The sequence below is a fragment of the Chlamydomonas reinhardtii genome, chromosome 13 (assembly GCF_000002595.2).
Source record: "Chlamydomonas reinhardtii strain CC-503 cw92 mt+ chromosome 13, whole genome shotgun sequence".
NCBI classification, from domain to species: Eukaryota; Viridiplantae; Chlorophyta; class Chlorophyceae; order Chlamydomonadales; family Chlamydomonadaceae; genus Chlamydomonas; species Chlamydomonas reinhardtii.
Genome location: NC_057016.1, coordinates 1,820,491 through 1,845,233, shown reverse-complemented (window position 1 = coordinate 1,845,233; position 24,743 = coordinate 1,820,491). Strand labels below are relative to the sequence as shown.

The following is a 24,743-nucleotide window of genomic DNA, read 5'->3' as shown; positions in this document are numbered from 1 at the left end:
CTTGACGCCAAAACTGTACATTATTTGCATACGAATGGGGTGAGAGATTATTGTTACCTAGGCAGTTCGGCGCAAGACAAGAAGAAGAATGCAAGAAATTCTTCTTTCGGTGGTCGAGACCGACCTCCGCTTATTGGCCGCGGAGGCCAAGAAAGCGGAGTCGATGATGGGAAACCTTATGGGCATGCTGCACCATAGCGAGCTGCCCGCGCTGAAGGATGCCACCGAGCGTGCCACGCGCAAAGTCCGCGACGTGGGGGAGCGGCAAACAGGGCTAGTTGGCGTGCAGCAGGCACTGGTAAGTGTTTCCAAGCGTACATTTGGTTGGCGTAGCTTCCTGGTTCCGGGGAGCTGCGATCAGTCGCGAGGCACTGGAACACCTGCTTTTGCGGCCCTCAACTAGAGAATTTGTTTTGCTACTGCAGGAGATTCTCACGCCGTTCGCGCGGGCGTGTGAGACCAAGTACCCGAAACTGGCTTGCATTGGGCTCAGCGCCTTCCAAAAGCTGCTTGCGAATGACGCAGTTTCCATACAGGGGCGCCTGGAAATCATCCGGGCGTTCCAGGCGGTGAGCATAGCCCCGGGTGTGGGGTTTTGGCGCCCGTTGATGTGGGGAAACATTCCTGCCGCCGGGTTTACGCGACCTGAGTGGGGCCGGGTGTTGCCTGGCGGAATGGAGCCCTGTAACAGTCAGGGGGGTTGCTGTAGTGGCACAGGGGCAAGACCCACGGCCACGGGCGGACAGTCCAACAGCCCCCAACCTCATGCGGGGTGAAGGCTGACGCGCCCTGGGCGGCTCAAGGCGGATGCAGCCCCTGACCAGAACTGCCACCTGATTGACACTTTACAGGCTGAGAAGCTGAACGACGAAAATGTGAAGCTGAGGATCCTGCAGGCCAGCCTGACCATCATCCAGAGCTCCAGCTTCGCGGATGAGCAGGTACGGTTTGACCGGTGGTGCTTGCGGGGCTCTGGGCTGCACCCTGGAATGCTAAACCGCTGGCCCAGACTCATGGAGCCGCTGTGAGCGACGCGCTCATGGCACCCAGCCGACGCTCTGACCTGTGCCACGTATGCTAACAATTGCGCAGGATGGTGTGCAGCAGCTGCTGTCCGTCATCTTCCGGTTATACGTCACCAACAAATCCAACCAGGCCGTGCAGAGCACCGCTGCGGCCACCATTCGACAGGTAGGCACATATGGACCGAAGGCAAACAGCATAATTCCCTTGTACCCTGCAACATTGACTTGATAAATCTTTTATTGCGCTGATGCAACTGCAGGCTGTGGCGCTGGTGTTTGACCACAGCGTGATGCGTCCCACCCGCACCACCGTGTCGGCCTCCTTCTCCCCCGTGCTGGGCTCGCCCAGCGCAAGCCTCTCACCCATCGCCGCGTCCGCCTCGACGCCCATCACACGCAGCAGCGGCGGCTATGCGGTTATCACCAGCAACAGCGCCGCCGGCACGCCGCTGAAGGCCGGCGGCGCCACTGGCAGTGGCGGGGAGGCTGGTCTAGCGGTGGGGCGGGAGACAGTGCCGGTGTTGCTGCTGGAGGAGATGATGGGCTGGCTGGGGGAAGGTACGGAGGGGCAAGGTCTGCAGGATGCCAGGACGGGTTAGGTGTAGAGTAGAGGTGGGATTGGCTATGCGCTTCAGGGTACGGCTGTATGAGCGCATGTATGCCCCTGTGTCTTAGCCGCGCCAATCATGTCCCCGCAGACAAAGAGGTGGGCTGGATTCAGCTGCCGCCCAAGGCGCCCCGGCCCGACGACACCTTCCTGTACGAAATGCTAGAGGGCGTGCTGCTGCAGCGGGCCGGAGCCATACACAGGCTGGCGGCACTGGCGCGGGTGGTGCGGCACAAGGTGTGCGGGCATAGCGGCGAGGAAGGCAGCGGGAAGGGCGGGCAAGCGTATGGGAGAGAAGTCTGTTGTAAAGGAGGCAAGAGTGGGAGGTTGATGGGTTGTGCGGCTGAGGCGTGGGCTACAAGGACAGGGTTCCTCTCCATGAGGTGGTTGCAGCTCCAGGTGGGGTTGCCGGTGTGTGCCGGTACAATGGCTGATGCGGCTGCTTCCGTCGCAGGTGGCGCCGCTGCTGGTGGTGCGCCTGGACCGGGCGTGCCGCAAGTGAGTGCCCAGGCGCAGTCCCCGAGCACTGAGGCTGGGCTGGGGTGGGCTGGGCTGGGGGACCCAACTACTCGTGTCGTACTAGGCTGGTGTATTGGCGACACAGTCCCGGGACCGCTCCATCCATTGCGGGGTGCGAGGCCCTGACGCAGCTGCGGCACCTCTTGTCTTCCTTGTGCTCTTTAGCACACATACTTTCCTCCTGTGACCTGGCAGGGGTGTGGATGAGAACCTGGCGGGCGACTGCCGGCTGGTGGTGCGCTGCGCCGCCGCACTGGTGCGCCGCCACCACGACCTGGCGCCAGAGGCGGTGTCTGTGCTGGTGGCGAGGCTGGCGGAGACCGCAGGCAGCGTGGTGGCATTGGGGCGGGCGGGCGGAGGCGGTGGTGGAGGAGGAGGGGGAGGAGGCGGCGTGTCTTCGCGTTGGCAGCGCTTCATGGCGCTGCAGGCGCTACGGCCGCTGGTCAGCGACCCGTACCTGCTGTACAGGTGGGGCGTGCGGGCAGGCGCCTGGGGGCTGGGTGGGTGGGTGGGTGGGTGGGTGGGTGGTTGCAGTGAGGTGAAGCTGGCATTGTGTTATGGAAGGCGCTGTTGGTGTTTAGGGTCGAGGTGGTAAGGTGGTAAGTCATAACGCGTGCCCGGGCCCGCGGCACCCTGACTTCACCGCCGCTGCTGCAGGATGTACCACCTTCCGGCTCCGCAGCTCGCCGGCGAAAAGCCTGGGAGCACCGGCGGCCTGGGCAGCGCCTCCAACAGCCAGCGCAGCCTGACCACATCCTCACCGGCGCCCAGCGTATCCGGCGAAGCAACTGGCACTAGCACTGCCAGCGGCGCCGCAGGCGCCGACGCGGCCGCTGGTGGAAGCGGCGGGCCGCTGCCTGTGGTCATCCGCTGCCTGCAGGAGGCGCTGATGTGGTACGTGCGCACGGCCTCGGACAGCCCCGACGACGACGTGGTGGGCGCGCTGGGCAACCTGTACCTGCAGAGGGCCATGGGCGCGCGCGACGCGGTGCAGGTGCGGGGCGTGGGCTGGGAGGAGCAGGATGGACCGGGTCGGGAGCGGGGTAGCCGCCCGTGCAAGACGGAGTGGCCGAAACCCATTGGGGGGTTGGCTATATGCCCGAGCTCAGCGAGTACGTCCCACCGGGGGGCCGGGATCAGGCGCAGAAGTCAGGGGAATGTGCGCTGCTGGTCGCACAGGAAAAGCATCGCGGCATGCTGAGGCACAGCGGCAAAGGATACACAGGGCGCAGGCTTGGCTTGCCTCACAGGCTGCCGACGACACCCGCCCTGCTGCGCTCATCTAGCCCACCTACCCGCCCGCCTGTCCGCCTGTCCGCCCGCCCACCCGCCTCCCTTCCTGACGTAGGAGACGGAGGCGTTTGGTGTGCACCTGGCCCAGGGCAGCGAGGTGGTCATAGCGCACCTGGGGCTGGAGTGTGTGCTGGGGGTGGTGGCGGCCACGGAGGCGCTGGCAGACGTGGTGGTGGTGCCGGCGGAGCCCGGCATGCCCTCGCCCAAGCGTGAGTCGGGTTGTACGGGTTGGGGCCCGGGGCCGTTGTCTTCGGCACGGCCGATTGCGCAGTGGGCGACATGGGAGTTAGGCAGGGCTGTAGGGGCAGGGGCACGGGCGCACGGGCTACTGGCACCTCACGGAAAATGGCTGGCATGTGCCGGTGCTTGATGAGCCCACGCCGTCTCTTTACTAGCCCGTACGCGCTGCGATCTCGTAATTGTCTGAGCCTGTTTGCGTGTGCTGTTGCCGTACCGACACCGCAGTGGTGATGCGGGACACGCCCGACGTGCGCTGCGCCGCCGTGGCCGGCCTGGTGCGGCTTCTGTGGCCGGCGGGGCTGGCGGTGGCTGACACGCTGCTGCGGGCGGCGCGGCATGACGTGCTGGTTCAGCTGCTGGTGCGGGCGCTGCAGGTGAGGCGCAGGCGTTGGGAACAGCAGGCTGAGTTCAGCGGTTTCGGCTACAGCGGGGTCGTAGGTAGGCACGGGCATACGAGGTGCAGCGACGCCCGGCCTATGCCGGGGAGCTCGTGTACTGCTGTGGGTGTGGTTCAAGCCACGGCTGCGACCGGCAGCGACGCAGGCTGCGCTGCGGCGGGGTTGCAGGCGACGCCGCTCACACCTTTTCCGCCGCCACACTGTTTTGCCAGACCATGACCTACTGTGCGGGCGCGCTGGGCGAGGGCCGCGCGCGCGACTGCCTGTTGGCACGGCTGTGCACACACGCGCTGCTGCCGCCCGGGGAGGAGGACATGGGCTCCATGGTGGCGGCGGCAACCGGCGTGAACGTGGCGCCGCTGCCGGGGGCCGGCGGCGGCGGCGGCGCTGGCGGCGGCGGTGGCGAGGACCGCAGCGCGCATGTGTGAGCCACGGCTTGGTTGTGATTGTGGTGTCTGCCGTAGGCTAGCTTGTCTTCGATGATGTGGTGGTGATGTGGTGGTGATTGGGAGTTAGGCTTGCAATGGCTGGGGTTCTTGGTTCTGGGAGTCTAGGTTAGCCAAGTGGAAAAGTCGCACTGCTTTGCGGCGCGCCGCTGACCTGGCCCGAACCGGCCGCGCCGTCTGCAGGCCCAACCGCCGGACCTCCTCCGTTGCGCCGCCCTCGGCAACCCCCGCCGCCTTCACGCTCGCCCCGCTGCCGCCCGGCTTCCTCACCGCCATCCTCAATGACCGCGGCGGCGGAATCTCCGCCGGTGGGCCCTCGGCTGCCTCAGGGCCGCCGCTGCGGGTGGTGCTGACGCCACGCAACATCGCGGCGCTGCGGTCGCTGTTCAACCTGGCGCACAGGCAAGGCACCGAGCAAGCAATCTAGTTGGCATAAAGCGTAACGTCGTCATGAGAGCAAGGCAAAAGCGAGCAAGGACACAGCCTGGCAAACGTGGGTCGGAAACGCGTGTTTTCTGCTAACATCTTTGGGGTCGGCCAGTTCGCTGCTTATTGCTTGCTAATTTCTTTGTGCCTCTGTGCGGCCTGGCATCACCACAGGCTGGCTGACGCGCTGGGCAGTAGCGGCTGGCTATATGTGGTGGACGCCGTGAACGCCCTGGACCGCATCCTGGCCTCACCGCACACCACAACCGCCGCCTACCTCATGGTGGGGCCGGAGGGGAGGGGAGGGGAGGGGGATGGCGAGTATGGCACCTTCAGTGCAGTATCAGAGCGCAAGCATGGAGGTGGCGGGCAGGTCGGGCAGGGCAGGGCAGGGCAGTAGGCGGAGTGCTGGTATTTCGTGCGCTTCTGTGTTATGGTGGGCTGGGCTGTTTGGAAGCGAGAGCAGGTGCCGGTTGATGGGGCCGGGAGTAGGAATGCGATCCAAGCACGATTTGACATCCTCATTGTCGACCTGAACCTTTGTGATTTTGCACGTCTTATTGGCTGGACGCAGGAGACGGAGGGCGAGATGGCGGTGGGCCTACAGCCCGCCTTCACCGGCGTCGGCGTGCCGGGCAGCAGCGTGCCCGGCGGCGGCGGGGGCGCCTCTGGGCCCGGCGGCGGCATGACGCCCGGGCCCTCCGCCGCGCCCGGCGGCGTGGTGCCGCTGCCCTCCGCCGCCGCCGCCGCGATGGCGGGCCCCGACGGCGACGACGAGGACGGCGCTACCAGCGCGCAGCGTGAGCTGCGCATCCTGGCCTCGGCCGCCGACCAGCTGTTTGAGAACACGCACCACATGAGCCCCGAGGCGGTGGTGTCGCTGCTGGGGGCGCTGAGCGACATCTCGCACCGCACGCTGGCGGGCATGGGGCTGCTGGCCGCCGCTGGCGGTGCAGCGGCGGCAGGCGGCGGCGGCGCAGGCGCGGCGCAGAGCGCAGTGCCAGGCGGGGTACCGATAGGAGGTGGGGGCGGCGGCGGCCTGGTCCCGGCGGCGGCGGGCCTCAGTGGCATGCTGAGCACGGGCGGAGCCGGCGGCGCAAGCGCCGCGTCACTGGGGTCGGGCGCAAGCGGCGTCTCCGCTGCCGCTGGCGGCGCAGCCGCTTCCGGCGGCGGCGTGCTGGGCACGGCCAGCGGCGGCGCAGCGGGCGGCACGGGGCTGACGGGTGGCGGCGCGGCGCCACTGCCGCTAATGGTGCAGCCAGTGGTGGGCCCAGGCGGGCTGCTGGCGCCGCCGGGTCCGGGCCCGGTGCGGCTGTGCGCGCTGAACCGCATGGTGGACACGCTGCTGCACAACCTGTGGCGCGTGCAGGTGAAGAGGGGCCGGGGCGGGGCCGCGCGGGGCTGCTGTGCGGTCAGGGTTGCTGGGCGCTTCAGCATGCAAAGCCGTGCACAAGTTTTATGTCCATTTACGAATGGACCCTGTTACGTTTGGCCTTTCTTAGTTCTGAAGCCACCATCCGTCCACATGCAGGACCTGTGGGGTATCTTCCTGGCGCACGTGCTGGAGGCGCTGGGCAGCGGCAACGCCCAGGTGCGGTGGTCCGGAGGGAGGCTAAGGGTGCGCTTGTGTGGGCACAGCGGCGGTTTGAGCCCGGGGGCTTCGGGCCATCAGGCCGGCTCAGCAAGCCTACATCATTCGGCGATGCCACCACCATCTGGACTACCGTCCACAGACATGCGGACATGCCCGTATCACTACCGTACGACCCACGTACTGCTTGCGTGCGCGATGACTGCACGCACAGTGTTGACGCTTTCTCTGTGTGCTCTCCTTCCACAAAATGTAAACGCACGCGCGCGCACCGCGTAAAAACTCCGGTTCTTTTCTTTCTTTTCTTTCGTGCCCTGGCTAACGCAGGTCCGCACCGCTGCCCTGGACGCGCTGGACCGTACCATCACCGGCGCGCTCAACCCCGAGCTGCAGCATGTGCCCGACAAGTTCACCGCGCCCCTGCCCATGCCGGAAGACGCGCTCACGCCCTTCGGCACACTGACCGCCGTTGACAGTGTGTACGCGGCGGGGCGGCGGGGCTCCCCCTTCCTGGCGCCCTCGCTGCCGTCCTTCGCCATGTCTCTGGCGGCGCAGCAGGCGGCGCTGCAGCTGCCCGGCAGCGTGGGCCCGTCCTCACCAGGGCCCGTGCAGGGCCCGGGCGGCGGGGCGTCGCGGCGGATGTCGCGCGACGCGCCGCAGTGGATGGGCAGCAGCGCCGCCGGCACCGGGCCCGCCACGTCGACGCTGACGGCGTCCTTGCAGCAGCTGCAGCTCCAGCAGCAGCAGCAGCAGCAGCAGCAGATGATGCCGGGCAGTGGCAGCCAGCCCGCCAGCCTACGGCCGTCGCTGGACGTGGGTGTTGGCACCGGCCGCCCGCCCATGCCGCCGCAGCTGGCTTCGCCGTCGCCGCCCGCGCCGCTGCCTGGCGGAGGAATTGGCGCTACGCCTTTTGCAATCAGCCTGGGCAACGCGGCCGCCGCGGCGGGTCCAGGCAGCCCCGGCGCGGGCTTCGGTGTGGGCGGCTTAATGTCCTCCGCCGCTGCGTCGCCGCCGTCCTTCACGCTCATGGCGCCGGGGGCGCTCGCGGCCGCGCCCACCGCAACGCTGACCACCATCACCGCCGCCACCACCACGACCACCACCACTGCTGCCACCACGAGCTCCACCTCCGCGGGCGCTGCCGCGGCCTCCGTACGCGGCGTGCAGCAGGCGGCGCAGTCGGAGGACGTGCAGCACATGCTGCTGGTGGCGCTGGACTCGCTGTACCGTGAGGGCGGCCGCAGTGCCGACGTGCGGCGCGGGCTGCTGCGCATCGCGCTGCACGTGCTGCAGCACCACGGCGACGGGCTGACGCGGGGCTGGGTGCCGCTGATGCGGCTGCTGGAGGCGGTGCCGCGGGCGGGGCAGGACCCGCAGGAGGTGCGGCTGGGCTTTCAGGTGAGCGCTACGGAGGCGGGGAGGGACGGGGGCGGGGGCGCGGGTGAGGCGGAGCAAGGGCTGGGAAGGCGGGTGTGCGGCACGCGTGTCATGGCGAACTGCGGAACGGGCGGAGCCATCCAGGCACTGTTCTTGCCATGAACATTCCTGCAAACCTGCGGGGCTACGCTCACTCTACCAGCACTTTTCCCCCTGTGCACTGAGCCAATTGAACACCGCCGTCGCCTGACGCGTCGTTATGCGTGGAATTCTCCCCCTGCAGGTCGTTGAGCTGCTCGCCACCGATTACCTGGCTTCGTCGCTGCCCAAGGAGTACGTGGCCAAGGCGCTGGACGTGGTGGCCAAGTTCGCGCAGCAGGTGGGTGGGAGGCGGCGGCGTGGGGGCTGGCACTCGATGGGCTTGTGAGGAATGGCGACGGGGACTGGCGGGTTGGAGGCAACAGGCCGCTTGATGCTGGTGCCAGCTACGGTACTCGCCGAGTCAGAAGCTGCGTGCGGCCGTGCTGTCCCGTTTGGGGTGCCGCAGCCTCGCCATCGGAGGCGTCCTGGTGTTCTGACATGACCTGCCCCGCCTTGCGTGGTGCCCGCCCCTGTTGCTGTCTCCACTGCGGACAGGACGTGGTGCTGAACGTGTCACTGACCGCCATCACCATGCTGTGGAACGTGTCCGACCACCTGGCCCGCTCACGAGGCACGCTGTCCAAGGGCCGCGCCGCGCAGCACCTCAACCGGGTGCAGTCGGCTGCCGCCGCTGCTGCAGCCGCCTCGGCCGCCTCCGCAGCCTCCCCGGCCGCCTCCGCAGCCGCGCCCGCCGCCGCCGCGGCGGCGGCAAGTGGCGGCGGCGCGGGCGCCGCGCAAACGCAACCGGTCGCCTCTGCTCCTGTTGCGATTGCGGCATCGGGGACGTCGTACAATCTGTTCTCGGCGAGCGCTGGTGCTGCTGACGCGGTCGCCAGCGCTGAGAAGCCGATGTCGCCTGCCTTCGCCGCCGCGCTGAGCTTTGCGCGGGGGGTGCCCTCGCGCCCCGCCTCCGCCTCGCCCGGCGGCTCCGTTTCCGCGCCGGATGCCGGACCCACAGCCACCCCTACCACAGCCACCCCTACCGCAGCCACCCCTACCACAGCCACCCCTACCGCAGCGGCGCCGACTGCAACGGTCGCGCATAGCCGTCTCAGCGCCACCGCTGTGGCAGCGGGCGCGCCAACGGTAGCGGCACTTCCGGGTGCGGCGCCTGCGGGCGGCTACCCCCTCCACGACCTGAACGAGGAGGAGAGTATTGCCATGCTCATGATCGCCTTCCGGTCGCTCAAGTCGCTGTCAGTGGATCCACGGCCAGAGGTAAGAAGGGACAGAGCCGCGGGGACTGGGTGCTTGAGCCAGGACAGGATCGCATTGTGCCCGGGCAGCACGTGCACACAGAAATCAGTGCCCCCGCATACATTGCGGCGTAACGATGGTGGTTACGCTGTGTGTGGGGTGTTTAGTAGCGGGAGTGGGTAGGTTGGCAAGCCTTCGGATTCTACGCGCCCATGCCCACGCCCCGCGACTTCCGCCCGCGTCCCAGCCCAGCCAATTCACTTCTGCTCTCTCTCTCTTCCTGCTCACCTCAGGCCCGCAACGCCGCTGTGCGCACGCTGTTCCTGGCGGTATGCAGCCACGGCGGCAAGTTTCCCAGCGCCACCTGGCACGAGCTGTTCTGGCAGCTGCTGTTCGACCTGCTGACCACCATTCACCGCGTCAGCGCCACCAGCAGCAGGGAGGAGGCGGCCGCGGTGGAGCTGGGTAAGGAGCGAGGTAAGACCTAGGAGAGCAGGGGGCGGGGGCGGGGCGGGGAGGGGGCAGGAACCCAAGGCTTTGTTCAGTTGTGGTGAAAGCGTGTAGATGCGGTTGCGGGGCGGGTTGGCAGGAGGTGGGAGGAGGAAAGAGAGGGGGCGCCAAGCCTGCCTGCTTGGCGTGTAGTGACATATGTGTGCCTTGCAACTTATTGACGTGAATGAAATTATGTCATGCCCGCATGCGATAGCGTCATTCACTTGGCAGCTGGACTGCTATTTCACTATACTTTCTCTCGCTCCTGTTTTTCCCTGCCCTCTCAGGCGGCCGCTCTGTGGTGATGCTGGTGCACCACAGCCGCAACAGCGAGCAGAAGCAGTGGGACGAGACGCTGGTGCTGGCGCTGGCGGGCGCGGGCAAGGTGCTGCGCTCCTACTTGCCGCTGCTCAGCGGGCTGGACGTGTGGGGCCGCGCCTGGGAGGAGCTGATGCAGGTGGGGTGCCGGCAGGGTGCGGGGTGAAACCATGCAGCGGACGGCGTTGCAAGCAGCCCGCATTGGATTGGGCGTCGTGCATGCCAGTGCCATGTGTGCTGAGAGGGGGAGACCAGGAAAACAGGGAGTGTTGCGCCAGCTGCCGCAGTTGCTGAAAACCACAACGGAAGTAGGCCCGCCTGAACGCCATACATTACTCCCAGAAACCTACCAAACACCGAGCTTCTGACCTGTGTTGTATGTGTCTTGTGACTCATGCCACGTCGCAGATCCTGGGCGATGTGCTGGCCAGTGGGCGCAAGGGCGTGTCCATGGCCGCCACCAGCCTGCTCACCACCATCATGCAGGTGAGGCAGCTGGGCTGGGGGCTGGGGGCTGCATCAGCTTTGGGGGAACGCCACAATATTGCAAGCGCTGGGAAGCACCCTGGGCGCTTATCACCTCCTGCAGGTCAAGACAACCGGCTGTATCCGGTTTTGGCAGGGCTGTCACTGAGGCCGCAGTGGGCTGGGTTAAATGTTTAGCCCAACACGCGTGCGCCGTGGTCCTAGCGATGACATGCACCCCACACCTGGGCAACCTCGCGCAGGCGCATGGCACCGGGCCGCTGGTCACCCGCACCATGTGGCGTCAGTCCATGGGCGCCATTGACCGCGGTGAGTGCCGTGTACTCGGCTGGCCCTGCTTTTGGACGAACGGCATCTAGACCTGTGCGTTGGCTATCCGTTTACCCGCCGACTGACATGCATGCACGCACACACAGGGGTCACCACCATGGCGGCGCCAAACACGTCAGCGCCGCTGCAGGCGCGTGCCGAGCTGCTCGCCTGCATCTCCACCCTCGCCTCGCTGCTGCTGCTCCGCACCAAGCCCGCACCAGCGGGCGCCTCCTCAGCCTCCGGCTCCGCGCTTGACTCGTTCTCCTCCGCCGTGCCATCCACCTCTGGCGGCACCGACTTCCCCGCCCCCGGCTCCTCCGATTCCCTGCCCAGCTCTGCATCGTTACCAGCCGGCATTGGCGGAGCCTCCTTGCCGCCCGCCGAGCCTGAGCACCTGCTGATGTTCGTGGGGTGGCTGGACCGGTTCGCTCGCTACCCAGTGGGTTCGGAGGATTCGTCCGCGATCCACTTCATCACCATCGGCCCCATTCAGAAGGCCGTACTGGGCGCGCTGGCGGCGCTGCCGCCCGCCGTGACGGCGGCGGGCGCGTGGCCCGAGGTGCTGGGCGTGCTGTGCCACATGCTGCGGCCCTTCAACACCCTGGCCCTCCGGCAGTACTCCATGCAGCAGGCGGCGGTGCAGCAGGCGTGCGCGGCGGCGGTAAGCGCATCATAGCTGGTCGGGACATATTGTTGGAGCGGTGTCCAGCTCCTTGGATTTATTTCTGGAGTACTTGCTGGCTGTGAGCTGCATAGCATGTGCACAAGTCCGAAAGCCTTGCGACAAGCCTGACATGCCACCTGCCTACACGTAGCAACGGAGAGCAACGGCGGCAGCCGCGGCGGCAGCGGCCGCAGACGCGGCGGCCGCAGGTGCTCCGCTGGACTCGTTCGCCTCCGCCGCCTCTGCCATCTCCGCAGCCAGCGCCAGCACAGCACCTGGTAGCCGGGACGCATCTGCGCATGCGGGTAGCGTGCACGGCGCCGGTGGGGGTATGGGGCCAGGGCAGGCAGGCGCGGAGCGGGCCGCCCCGGTGATCCCGGCAGCGAACGACGCGATGGAGGCTCGGGCCATGTCGCCCCAGTGGATGGCCAAGGTGGCGGAGATGCTGGCCACCTGGTACCGGGACCAGGTGTCATGGCAGGTGCGCATTAGGCTTTCGGGGCACGAGTCTTGCGGCTTGTGGTGTCTACAACACGTCGTCGAGTAGCTGTGCAAGTATGTTGCGGCGCGCACTGAACTTCGGGCCCGGTCGTTTCCGCAGGTGCGCGTGGCCACGTTCCCGTTGCTGGTGGCGGCTCTGTCGGAGTGCATGGCTTGCCGCCACCTGCAGGCGCAGCAACAGCTCCTTATGATCCAGCAACAACAGCAGCAGGCTGCAGCTGCAGCCGCCTCGGCGGGCTCGGGCTCGGGCTCGTCGCTCATGCTGGGCGGCGGCGGTGGGGGCGTGGGCGGGTCGGTCATGCTGACGGTGGATGCGGGCGAGCCGCTGGACGAGCTGTGGCGGGCGGCGGCGCGGGGCTTCGTGACGGTGGTGCAAACTGGCCTGCCCTCCATCAACATCTGCAGCCAGGTGCGGGGCGGCAATGGGCTGGACACAAAAGGAGGCGCCGGGCTGCTTGAACACCTTGGGCCCCGGATTGTTCTGCTGTGAGACCAAAAGACCCCACGGATTCTGACGGTCCCTGAGTGTGGTCGTGTCGCACATGTGCAGGCTGTGGGCGCAACTTCATCGTCCCCGCACCAGCAGGTGCCGCAGTCCACGTGGCCAGCCCTGGCGCGCGCCTTCCAGATGTTCTTCCTTGCCACAAGCCTGCCGCCGCTGCAGCAGCCGCCCGCGGACGCAGCCGCCTCCATTGCCATTGCCGCGGCCGCCGCCGCAGCAGCCAACATGGGCCGCGGCGGCAGCGCCGCCAGCAGCATCACCTCGGACACCGGTGGCAGCCTTGTGGCGCTGGCGGCACCGTCGGCGGAGCAGGTGGCGGCGGATGCTACGATCACTGCCGCGGTGTTGGACTGCCTGTCGGACACTGTGTTGTCGTCATGCCAGCACGCGCCAGTCGAGGTGCGTTGGATCGTGTGTATGAGTGCATTGCCCCCGAGGAGAAGCCCTGGCCCCGTACATTGGTGTGTGTCTGCGGCAAGGCTGTGTAAAACGTACGGTATGCGCATCTAAACGTGGCTGCTCCAATGTACGCAGGTCCGGAGGGCGCTGGTGGAGGTGCTGGACGCGGGCGCGTCCTCCCTTGCAGCGCCAGCCGCCGCCGGCATTAGCGCGGCAGCCATGGCCGCGGCTGCGGCGGCGCCACCGCCGCCGCCGTCACCCTCGGACGCAGCCGCCGGGGCCCTGCCGGGTCGTGGCGGCATCGCGTACGACGAGTCTGGCCTGACTCCGGGCAACCGCCTGAGTCACGTTTGTCTGGCGAAACTGTACGTGCTGTGCAGCCGGGGGCAGGAGCAGCAGGACGCGGAGGGCCGTGAGCTGCCGGGCGTGCGGTCCCAGATGGAGGTGAGGCTGGTGCTGTAGTGGCGCGTTCTGTGCGTGTGCGCCGGGTAATATGCACTTCGTAGGTAGCAGGGTGCGAGTGCCAGGTCCCTGGTCCTTGCCGTGCCGCTGGACTACATGCTAAATGCAGGCCTGCACTGTGTTCACAGGTTGCGCAACTGGCTCTACCAGTCTTCGTGTCGCGCTGCGAGTCCATCCTCCTCGATTACACGCGCGCCGAGCAGCGCGCGCGGAGCGCCGCCGACGCTGCGTCCGCGCCAGCACCAGCAGACGCTGCCGCCTTGCAGCCACCGGCGTCACCGCGGCAAAGCCACCACCAGTCTGTCCAGCACGGACGCGTGGTTGCGGCGCTGCACGACAAGGCCGTTCACGTCATTGAACTGCTGCAGCAGCTCAAGGTCGTGCCGGCCGTGTCCGACTCGCTGCTTTCTTCGAGGCCGCACCTGCGCTTCTGGCTTGACGTGGGGCGGGCCGTGCGCATGCAGGCGGCCCTGCCGCCTGCGGCCGCGGCTGCAGCCACGGCTCGGGACGTCAGTGGTACTGGTGCCCCGCCGGCGCCATTCGCTGCGGGTATGCTCACGCCACCAGCGCTGTCGCGCCGAAGCAGCAATGGCACCGACGCTCTCAGTGGGCTGCCGGTGGCTGCTGGCGGCGGCTCGGTCGCGGGGGGCTCGGTGGCGGGTGATGTCGTGCTGCCATCGGGGCCCTCCAACGGCGGCCTCACGGGTCGCGCATCCACATCGTCGCAGGGCTCGTTCTTCTCAAGAACCTATACCAGCACAGGAGCGCTCCTGTCGTCAGCGATGGGTGCGGCCGCGGGTACCGGCGGCGCGGCACCCGCGGTAGGCAGCGGTCCCAGCGCAAACGGTTTGCTCGGCCAGTCGTCATTTGGCCGGCTGCCCACGGACGGCAGCGGTGGTGGCGCGCAGGCGCCGGCAGCCCAGCGGAGCGCGGCAGCGCCTGGCATTGCCAGCGGTGGACCGTTGGCGCCGCCGCCCGCCGCCGCAACGGCACCGCTGGTGCTGGCAGGCAAGATGCAGTGGGCTAAGGAGCAGCCGCAGGTGGCGGCGTTGTACGGCGTGTTGGTAGAGTGCATAGGCAGCGGCGACCCTGTGATCCGCACATCTGTGCAGGGCATGCTGACGGCATTGGGCGGCGGGATGGGGCTGTGTGCCGCGCCAACAGGGCCGCGCGCCGCAACGAGTCTGCGATAGCCGCTTGTGGCATCTTGCAATGCGGTGTGAGTGGGTTTGTGGCATCTTGCTGTACGTTATTAATCGGTTTGGGGCATCTTGCTATTCAGTACGGTACTGTCCAGCCAGCAATGTTGTTTGAGGATGTGGTTCGGATCAGGTATTGTAGAAGTGATGGGTTTGTCAATAATGGCAGGATGGTAGTATGCGGTTATGCCTGCGGAGGCTTCGCGTGCCCCGTACAACTGCACAACGGCTCTTATTGTCATGTAAAGCCAAGCAGCACCAATACCATGCTCTGCCATTCTCGTGGCGCCTTGTCGGCGGCAGTCGTCGTGCCTGCCCGCAAGGCCGCTGCCACTGCGCGCTAATGCCACAAGTATGGGTGATTGCTTATGGGATTCAGGCACGGAGGCGGGTAGTGGAGGCCGAGAAACCAGCTTGCTCTGCTGTGAGTGCTGTCTGTGCGTGAGGCGGGGTGCCTTACACCGTCACACGGGCGTCCCATTGCCACATCGCACCCAGCCCAGTTGCTTCCTCTGCCCAACTGCCATACCAAGCTCCGTGGGGCTCAGCTAGGACGGTTCATGAACCGTTTGGGCATTTTACATGTCCGCTGACCCGAACCGCCACACTGCTCCACAGCATCGGCCACAGCCTTACCCCGCCGTGCACAGCTATCTGTGCAACGTACTAAAGGCTACGGCTCACGGCCCTGCTCTCGTGGTCCGCTGTCCACGCAGCACTGTAGCTACACCCCCAATGAACCCGGTGCCATTCACGTCACTACAACCTCACTGTCCTGTGCTTCACCTTTACCTGTCCCCGGCGCCGTGCGGGGCTGCTCAGTGCTACACCACGGTGCTACACCCTTACTGGTTGCCTCTAGCGGCACGCCACAGGCGATTGCACATGTGGACAGATGTACGGGCAGGTTATCAAGTCATGTATCAGGCCAACACGCCGCCCTGTCAAGCATGTGGTGGTCTTCCATTCTTGCTTCCAAGAACCACGCACGCGAGCACGACAGGCTCATTACTCACTCTCATTGCTTTCCACGCACTGTTCGCACTCGCAGGAATTTAATTGCTGATGCCCATGGCCAGTGCACGACACCTAGCAGTGAACTGTCACCTTATCACACGCTGGCCGTGTCCGTTATGATCAAGCCCGCCTCACGGCACATGCGCGGCGGTGTGGGGCTGCGGGGCTCGTCCGCGCGCTGGGTCACCGCCTCACTGACTGCGCTACCCTCTGAAATCCGCCGCGCAACTGGCTTAGGAGAACCCGTCGGCGGCAGCGCACTGGGCGAGGCGGTACCGCCCCGTGAGACAGCTCCTGACCCGGCGCGCGGAGGCGTGGTAGCAGCGGCGACAGCAACTGCGGCGGTGGCAGCCCCGGCAGAGCCCATGCTGACGGGCCGGACGCGCACGGTAGCCGGCGGCGGGTCTGAGGCGGGGCGGGCCGGGTGGCCCGCCACTCCCGCGCTGAGCACGCTCTGTGCACCGGACGGGACTGGGATACCCGGGCTGAGCGAGGCCGTGGCAATGGCCCCCATAACAGGAATGAGCTTGCAGCCGTCGTTACTGCCGCCGATGCTGGCAGCCGCCGCCACAGCTGCTGCGGCGGCGGCGTCTGCGGGAATCCAGGAACCCGTCACTATGGGCATCGGCTGAGCCCGCGCGCCCGAAACCATAGCAGCGCCAGCTTGGGGACTTGCTGGCACCACCATAACCGGCACCAGATTGAACGGGAGCATGGCAATGCAAGGCTGGACCGCACGGATTGGGAAGGAGAGGGCCTGGCCCTGTGCTGGCGCCAGCGCCAGCACCTCGCGCAGCTGAGGCTCCGTGGGAGGCTGGATGGCTCCGCTAGCGCCCCAGTTCGAGATTTCAGGGTCAGGGCTTGTCGTGGGGCTGCTGGTGGCAATGATTTCCACCAGCAGGGTGCCTGCCTCCGGTGGGGAGCTGCAGGCCGCCTGCTGCTCACCATGGCCGGCAGCCTCTGAGCTGAGCTCCACGTCCATGCTGCCGCCCGCGTCACGCATGGCCGTATCGTCCTCGCCATCGCTCCGCAGCTGCAGGGTGTCAATGTCCTGCATGGCTTGGTCTCCGTCTGCAGCAGCATCGTAGATTGGGCCTGCCGTCTGCATCAGAAGTGGCGCCAGCATTGAAGGACTGGGCACTGCAAAGGCCGCATGTAGACGGGGCCGTGCTGGTGGCGACCCGGCAGCAGCATCAGGTACCGGCACTGCCACGTCGGCGGCGGTGATGCTAGCGGCTACGCCGTCGAGGCGTGCACTGAGATGGATACGAGCCGCTGTGGGCGATGTCGCAGGCGACCCGAAAGCTCCGGTGTTAACCGGCGAGCCGAAGCCAGTGTTGCTGCCGTCCACGTCACTTGTGTCACCGTCGGCATCGGCAGCCACCACCGCATCAGCTGGTACATCGTCGTAAGGCCGCTGCACGTAGGGCCCGTTGCTCGTGTCCGGCATGTCCCAGGGATCCTCGTCATCAAAGCAAGTGGACTGCAGGGCAGCGCACAGCGGCGGCTTTCGGAACAGCTCGGCCTCCGGTGGACTTGCCTCGCCGCGCGCGACCGCCACCGGCGCAGCCACCGGCCGCTCAGTGGCTTGCTGAGAAGCCACGGCCACGAGTGCTGCCCAGAAGCCACCTGCCTCGATGTTGGTCGCGGCGGCGACGTCCTCGTCTCCACTGGGTCCGCCGCTGCCCTGAGAGCCTGCGGCACCGCCAGCAGAAGGTAGGGGCGGGGTCGCTGCTGCAGTGACTTGAGCGCTGCTGTTCTCGGTGGCCAGCGCCGCCGTGCTGCCGCCCTGCGCAACGCGCGCAACGCGAGGCGCAGAGCCAGGCAGTGGCCGGGTCACAAGCCCAAAGCCAGGCGGCGGCGGGGGTGCAGCCTTGACTATCTTAGCGTGCTGAAACTCGCGCGGCGGCGCGGGTACATGCTGAGCGCCCTGCATGCCTGCATTTACCAGCTGCGGTCCGGCACCCTGGTTCTGCAGCTCCCAACGGTTTCGCAGCTCGTGAAGGCGCGCACCCGTTGGCGGCATACTGTCGAGGGCGCCGAATGTTTCCGCCATGAGAACAGGAGACGAGCCACAACGGGACTCTATGTCGCCCTCCTCTGCGCTGCCCGTCGCAAGGTCATGCGCTGCTCCGCCAGAGCCTCTGCTTACGCCGGGGAGGCCGCGCCGCCCAGGGCTGTGCGTAGCGCTGGGGCAGAACACAATCTCATCGCCCCCATCCTCCATCTCCACAGAATTGTCGCAACCATCGACAGACGCATTGGCTGCGGTGTCCGCAGCTGCGGCCCCGGCGTTGGCAGGCGCGGGGCCGCCGCACGCAGCCGCTGCTGCGCCGGTGCTCCTCCAGAACCTCTCGGAGTGCGCTGGATCGCAGCTGGTGCCTGTAGGGACGCTGGCGGTCTGCTGTCCCACACCTGCGGCCGAGCATAGTGCTGGCGCCTCGTCGCCCTCCAGATGGTGCAAGTCAGCATAAGCAGGAGGCTGCGGCTGCGGCTGCCCATCCGGCTGCTCTTCGAAATGCTCCGCGTCAGAAGGCTGCTGCTGCGTTTCGTAATCACCATCGTCATGGGGCTCCATCTCCGTCAGGTCGCTGGCCGCGTCATCATCTATTGATGGCACGTAAGGCACCGGGTTGGCCTCGAAACGAATGGGCTGCACCTCGATGTTGGTGTTGCCGCCTTCACATATTGGTTAAGTAGAGGATGGGACGGAGGGGCAAGCCGTCAGGACGCGGCTGGGGCACCAATTCGTTGGGCTCAGGCACACACACGCGCAAATAACACAGCTAACACGCACGCCAAGCATATCATACGCGTGCTCTCCCTTTGCATGTCCGGTATGTACACATGCATGCACGCACACACCCCATGAATCTATGCATACGGCACTCACTCATTTGGTCTTTTACCAGCGCCAGGTTCAGGATGACACCATCATTGGTTCCCCTGCCGGGATAGTTGGGCGCCGTGAAGAACGTGAGTAAACGGCCACCGAACGCAATCTGCATGCCCTCCTGGACGATTTCGTGGCCGCGCAGGATTGCGGTAATGTGGTTGCGCTGCGTGGGACAGAGAAAGGGTCGGCGGCAGGTGATGAGCAACCGATATAGAGGAAGCGCGCTGCTACCCCACGCGTTTCAGACCCGATGGGCCCATCGCCACCTGTCCGACGTATGTACGCCGGCAAAACCCCAAAGGATCCAGTCGTAATCCCGTCCTACGCCCTCCCGTAACCCTAGCCTATCCCACGGTCCTGGACGTACTTTGCAGAATTCCTCCACGCGGTCTGCTCCAAAGCGTACTATGCCGCCCGCGTTCCAGTCACGGCCGGAGGTCAGGATTCCGATGTCATCGTCATTGGGTGCCGGGTCACTCCACACCTGCATTCAAGCGCGCGGACACCGCAATGCCTAAATGTGCTGCCGACGCAGCTGGCCGGTCGAGTTTCCCTTGCGTGCCAGTGTTAGTTGGAAATCAGTGTTGAGGACTCACCACGTCCGTCAGCACGCCACCGTACTCGTAATCGGTGCGCAACGGCCGCTTCACGGCCGCGATCTCCGACAGCCACTCCAGCCGCCCGATTCCGCCGTGCATCATAAGGTAGCGATCAGGGATGTACTTCGGTAGCTGCATCTGCTGTTTGCGCGGGCTGTCCGACTGCTGACGCGAGTCCTCGTAGGTGATGAAGGTGGGCACCTCGCCTGCGTGCGGTGGATGATGCGACGACCGAATGAGCAACATTTGACCGAGGAGGGGGAGTGAGAAAGCTGCCGTTTACAAGTAGCACGCGTTAACACGCGGCATGTAGGCGAAGGAAGCATACGGCACGTACCCTCGTAACCAGGCGGGATGGCGATGCCCGCCAGCGGCATATACGCGAAGGAATCATTGAACGCGTTGTACAGCGACGTGCCGTACTGCAATCCCCACTTTTCTTCCAGCTCTTGCTGTGGGAGCATGCAGTAGACGCATACGTTGGGCAAACGTTGTAAGAGCGCGTGTATCACAGTGGGTTGCATACTTGCATAGGTCCACACCCGGGCACAGTACAGTGACTTGACCGACATCGTTCATGTTGGCCCTGCTCCGGCGCTGCGCCCTTGCGTCTTTCCCCTTTTACCATCACCGTTACCAAAGTTCATATGCGTTGCAGTTCGCCCAAACGCGATCCGCCCTTGCAGTAGGCCAGCGTACACACCAAACCGGTCCGTACCTTAAAGCCGTAAGCGGTGTTGATGCTCTCAAGCTCGTGATTGCCGCGCAGCAGGAAGATGCGATCGGGCCACTTGATCTTGAGAGAGTACAGCAGCAGCATCACCTCAAAGCCGTAGGGGGTGCGGTCCACATAGTCGCCCAGAAACACCCATGGAACACTGTGGGCAGCACGAACAGTCGCACGTGTACTAGGTGTGGTTCAGGGCTTGAGCCCAAGGCAACGCTTGCAGATTTGTACACATTGCATGGCTTGACACCTACGTTCCGTCCGGCGCGCCGCACCAGCCCATAATTTGCATCAGGTCCACGAACTGGGGGGCGGCGACAGAAGGAGGGCGTAAGCATGCGGGTCAAGCGTGGCCCGCGGACAGTGAGGGCGGGGCGTGCCACGGGCGACACGCATGGCGGCATGCCGCGTAAGGTAGGGCATGGGCGTGAACGAGCACGATAGCACGCGACTTACTTGACTGTGTCCCCAACGTGGACACCGGCGACGCGCATGGTGGAACGGAGGAAGTGCATTAATAGGGGGGGGTGCGGCAATTAAGGGAGGATGCGGCAGTCAAGTAGACGGTTGCAGTAGTGGATGGCACGGCATGTTATCCAGCTCATCGATCATCGGAATGCGGCAGCATACATCTGCAAGACCGGATTGTGAACTGCTGCACGCACCCGTGAAGGTCTGACACCACGCGGCATGGGGCTGCATGAGCAGGGGAGAAAACGACTCTCACGAAAGACGAAGGGCTTTGCGTGCCTGCTGGCACATCACCAAATCATGCCAAAACAAACCCACATCCCACACCCCGCGCAGTCGCTGTCTTCGTGAATACCAGATTGTGACTTCTCCTACCTGCGACGTACAGCAGGGATTCCTCTCCAGCGAGTAGGAGACGTGCCTTCTTGATGATCACGGCGCACTCCTGAGCAGAAAACCTGGAGGCGACGTTCGGAATCTGGTCGGTCTTGAAGGACTGGCTGGGCTGCAGGAGTAGGTCGAGCATGCGCTCGTGTATGGGGCGTGCCTCTTGCCACTCATGCTCCGGAGACACCACCGTGGGACCGTCCTCGTCGTGGTCTTGAGGAGTAAACCCCCGCCGTCCCATTGCGCTATGTGTCGGCACCGTTTTGACACGCGAGCCGTGTCGATCAATGCTCTTGACATGCAGCGCGAGCCGAATGCCTACGCATACAGGTTGGTGGAAGGCGACATGCCGGATGTCAGGGAAGCGTGACTAGCTGACAAGGGGTGTAGCACAATGGACCTTAGACCGCGCCCTTCTGCCCTTGACATGTTTTCGTGGTGCAAGCGACATGGCATGACGCAAAACCATGGGCTTGGCGCTGCCCGGCGCTCGCGAAAAAGGCGGTGCTGAGCCTGCTGCGGTGTCAAGCACGAAGCCAAGTGGTTTCGGCCCACTACTCACTAGTTGACTGCGTTGAAGACTTGCTGCCCAGATTTCCATGACTGGATTGCCGGCCACGCGGCGAGTCCTGAAGAACCAGGACCAAGCCGTCGCATCAGACATGCTACGCGGCTGCGACCACAAAGCGGGCCGACCCACCAGATAGGCCATAGCTCCACAACAATGTGCTCTTCAAAGAAGCAACTTGGACATCCGAGGTCACGATCTTGCGCTGTGCAAAGGGCGAACTGAGTCTAGCTCCAAAACTCGCGCAAACAGCAGTTTGCAAACTTGCTAGCGCCGACGTGTGACTTAAGAATGTAATTCGTTGCTTAGTATGCGAGCTCGCTAAGCCGCGGGCTCTTTCAGCCTGGCGGGCACCGCTGGATCCGGGCTGTCGCTTTCGCATTGGCTTCCCTTTTGCTAAGATCGCGTATTCTTGTATTTAAACCAATTCAGCGCACGGCTTGCAGATGCCATGTTCTCTTCGCCAACCCCTGCATTTCTGCCGGGCGTGACGCCTTCCCCCCACCCCCAACCCCCACCTCGCCCCGCCCACCAGACGTATGCCCTCACTCCGGCAGCGGCGCCACCACCTCCAAGGCCAACCCATACCATGCCGCGCGAAGCAACCACCACCTCCTGTGTGCCATGGCCTTGCCGTATGCGCCACCCTCGGCTAGGCCCTCACGGCAGAACTGCCTGTGACTTGTCGCCACTGCGCTGCCCCACGCCCGGTCCCCGCGAACTAGCCCATACTCCATAACTCGCTCAGTCTCACAGCGGCCGCCTCCAGCCGCTGATGCTGCTCCAGGGCTATAGCAAAGCCATGCAAGGATCTCAGCCAGCTCTGGGTTAAGCCCGCGCAGGTTGAGCAGCACTTGCCCTGAGTCCACTGCCAGCCATGCTCCAGTTCCAGGCTCCCACGACAGCCCTCCGGACGCCAGGCCCACGAGAAGCGCGTCTGCAGCAAACCGCCGGGCTTCTGCTGACAGCAGTGCAAGCCTGCGAAACAAAAATGCGCATGTTATAAGGACCGGTCAGTTACGATGTCCGTGCAAACCTCTGGGCCGTGGTGAGGTGTCCGTTGCATAGCCCGTGGGTGCAAAGCCCGCTTAGCAAAGTGAAAGTCCAGCACTTGAAACGTATGCTGCATCAAAACCGTCATGCATGATAAATGGTATACGGAGCACCTTTCCGCAGCTCTCACCCCGCGTATCGCCGCCGTAGCAGCCCTCGCGCTCTCGCCGCGGCGCGCCAGCAGGCCAGGATCCGGGACAGCTTGGACATCCTCAGTCTCGTGGCTGCCGTTGCCACAAGCCATGCGTGGAAACGGGCCCTGCATATGCAAGAATCGGATGGGAAGAGGGTTATGAGGCGGCGTCCCATGTGCCGTGCTGGTGAAGAATGACGTGCTCATTGCTCGGCTGCATGCCGCCTACCTTCGGTCCAGATACCGTCGCGCAGCGTCGCAGATGACTGTCGCCGCCCAGGCGCGCTTGGCCCGCCAGGCGCGCAGCGCAGCGAATGCTTCAGTGGCTGACCCAGAACTCAAACCTGAGGCGGCAGCAGCCGCGACTAGCCGTGCACTCTTTGGAGTGCTAGGGAGACCGCCGACTGCCGAACAAGGCCCGTCGCCGCTGCCTGCCACCGAGCCCGTGCCTCCTGCCGCACGCGCGAAAGCTATGAAGTCACTACCATCTGCGCTGGAGGATTTTCCCGCCGGAAGTCTCGATCGTAGCAGCGCTGGCATAGCTACGGAAGAGCCGGAGCCGCGTCCTTGCACGTCCACATCAGCCGCTGCGGCGCAAGCGCGGCAAGCGATTGCGCTGGGGCCCGTACATGCAGCGCTGGACACAGAGCTGGCTGCGGGCGCAGCGTCGATGGCTGCATCGCCTGCTGGTGCTATCCGAGTCCGTGACAGGAGCGATGCCAGCCGCTGCCGCCGCAGGATGGTCCTCTCCAACGCTGGGAAGTCTGCCCCTGACGGCGGCATGGGGCAGGATGCTGCCGTGGCAGTGCTGCTGCAGGCGACCGAGGGCACAGCTCCGGCGGGCCCAGACTCAGGAGGGTGTACGGCTTGCTGCTGCAATGTGCTGTCGGCAGCGGCAGGTGTGGTCTGGCGTACGCGTGGCCTTGCGGCAGCCGGCACGGGGTTGCTGGCAGCTGGGGCCACCTTGTGACCTTGACGCGGTACTTGAGCTGTACCACCCGCGCTGCAACCACTTCCGCTGCGTGGCGCGGTGGAGCTGCGCGCGGCTGCTGGCGGAGCTTGTGTCCGGCCCAAACTGTCACAGGTCCCGGCAGCCCCACCGGCGCGGCTGCTGATGCTGCACGATCTGGGGATGTTGCGGATACCAACCCACTCAGGCCGCTGCCGTGCTGGCTTGGCTGCGACTCCATGGGTGTTCGTGGCCGGAGTTGTAGGTGTGGGACCATCGGAGCTCACAATTGAGGGCGCCACCCCATCTGCTGTTGCAGCCACAACGGATGCGCCGAAGGATAGGCGCGCCTGCCGTGTCGCAGTGATGTACGGCTTAGCTGGGCCCGGCCCTCCAACTGCCGCGCTTACTGCAGGCGCTTGCTGGGACTTTGCTCCCGCCGTGGTCTTCCCTTGCGGCACCAGAACACTGCGACAGTTACCACCAGAGGCCACAGACGCATGACGGTCCCTGCTCGTCACAGCGGCCGACTCGGGTCGCTGCATCAGCACGGGGCCGATGCCCTGGTCGTGGGGTTGGATGTCCGCCCCCACATCGCCGCACTGCTCCCTGCAAGCGGTGCTGGCCACAGTAAGGTATGCTGCTACCGCAACATCTCCCAGCACAGCTGCAACCTCCTTTGCTGTTGCCTGTCCAGGCTGGTCTGCCTGATATCCAGTCCTGCCCGCGCGGGCGGACGCTGGCCCTTCAGGACCACTGCCTGACGCTGCCTGGCCGCAGCGGATGGTAGGGCCTGGGCTCGTGTCTCTACCTGATAGCACTGCGAGATTCCGCCGGTGTGTCTGCATCGCAAAGGGAAGAGGGGTGCGGTACGGTAAGGCGGCGGTTTTCAGGGCCCTCAGGCCTCAGGGATCGAACGGGGCGTTGATGGTAGGGTGAAGTTGGCCTCTGCGACGTGCCCGAGGCTTGACCGCTGCGCAACGCAACGAGCTTGCTGCAGGCTTCGTGCCAGCTAACAAGCCTTTGTAGAACCATCCAGTTCTGGTGCTTGACAGCTTGGAGCTAATGACAGCTGAGGTTCTGCTGGTCGGCTAGTCGAGGCAGTCCATGTCAATCACTACAACACACCTGCAGCTCCAGCTTTAGAAGCTCCAGTGGTGCTAGCGCTGCGCCCTTCTCCATTTCCAGCACCTGCGCTTTTCCCCCTGCTCTGTTAGGACAATTGCATGTTGCTTCATACAACAGTCGTTTTGGTGTATGCTTAAGCGTGGAAGTCATGCAGGAAAAAAGGGGGAGCCCGCCATTTGCGATGCATCGACCTTTTTCCATGGCTAGGAGGGCTTTCACA

At 65.3% G+C, this 24,743-nt stretch overlaps 3 protein-coding genes across 3 annotated transcripts; 1 reads left to right on the top strand and 2 right to left on the bottom strand.

The window, feature by feature from the left end:
* Window positions 1-36: 36 nt before the first annotated feature.
* On the top strand, window positions 37-14,853 carry CHLRE_13g575250v5 (uncharacterized protein). Its single transcript, XM_043069444.1, has 29 exons — window positions 37-298; window positions 426-569; window positions 852-941; window positions 1,093-1,191; window positions 1,286-1,583; window positions 1,724-1,869; window positions 2,087-2,130; window positions 2,347-2,619; window positions 2,809-3,145; window positions 3,500-3,653; window positions 3,910-4,058; window positions 4,295-4,506; window positions 4,712-4,930; window positions 5,129-5,237; window positions 5,529-6,323; window positions 6,486-6,545; window positions 6,873-7,943; window positions 8,206-8,301; window positions 8,559-9,281; window positions 9,554-9,737; window positions 10,040-10,209; window positions 10,479-10,556; window positions 10,799-10,865; window positions 10,973-11,529; window positions 11,684-12,013; window positions 12,134-12,442; window positions 12,584-12,934; window positions 13,070-13,378; window positions 13,525-14,853. The coding sequence occupies exons 1-29, from the start codon at window positions 89-91 to the stop codon at window positions 14,587-14,589; spliced, it is 8,649 nt and encodes a 2,882-aa protein (XP_042917419.1). The 5' UTR covers window positions 37-88; the 3' UTR covers window positions 14,590-14,853.
* A 186-nt stretch (window positions 14,854-15,039) lies between these two features.
* On the bottom strand, window positions 15,040-21,546 carry CHLRE_13g575200v5 (uncharacterized protein). Its single transcript, XM_043069443.1, has 9 exons — window positions 21,255-21,546; window positions 20,681-21,010; window positions 20,500-20,530; window positions 19,826-19,985; window positions 19,445-19,559; window positions 19,105-19,313; window positions 18,876-18,992; window positions 18,506-18,671; window positions 15,040-18,291 (listed from the first exon to the last, which is right to left on the bottom strand). The coding sequence occupies exons 2-9, from the start codon at window positions 20,931-20,933 to the stop codon at window positions 15,707-15,709; spliced, it is 3,636 nt and encodes a 1,211-aa protein (XP_042917418.1). The 5' UTR covers window positions 20,934-21,010; window positions 21,255-21,546; the 3' UTR covers window positions 15,040-15,706.
* A 101-nt stretch (window positions 21,547-21,647) lies between these two features.
* CHLRE_13g575175v5 (uncharacterized protein) lies at window positions 21,648-24,649 on the bottom strand. The gene is made up of 4 exons (XM_043069442.1): window positions 24,524-24,649; window positions 22,676-24,237; window positions 22,444-22,572; window positions 21,648-22,298 (listed from the first exon to the last, which is right to left on the bottom strand). Exons 1-4 carry the CDS (start codon window positions 24,575-24,577, stop codon window positions 22,274-22,276), a joined length of 1,770 nt encoding a protein of 589 aa, XP_042917417.1. The 5' UTR covers window positions 24,578-24,649; the 3' UTR covers window positions 21,648-22,273.
* Window positions 24,650-24,743: the final 94 nt, after the last annotated feature.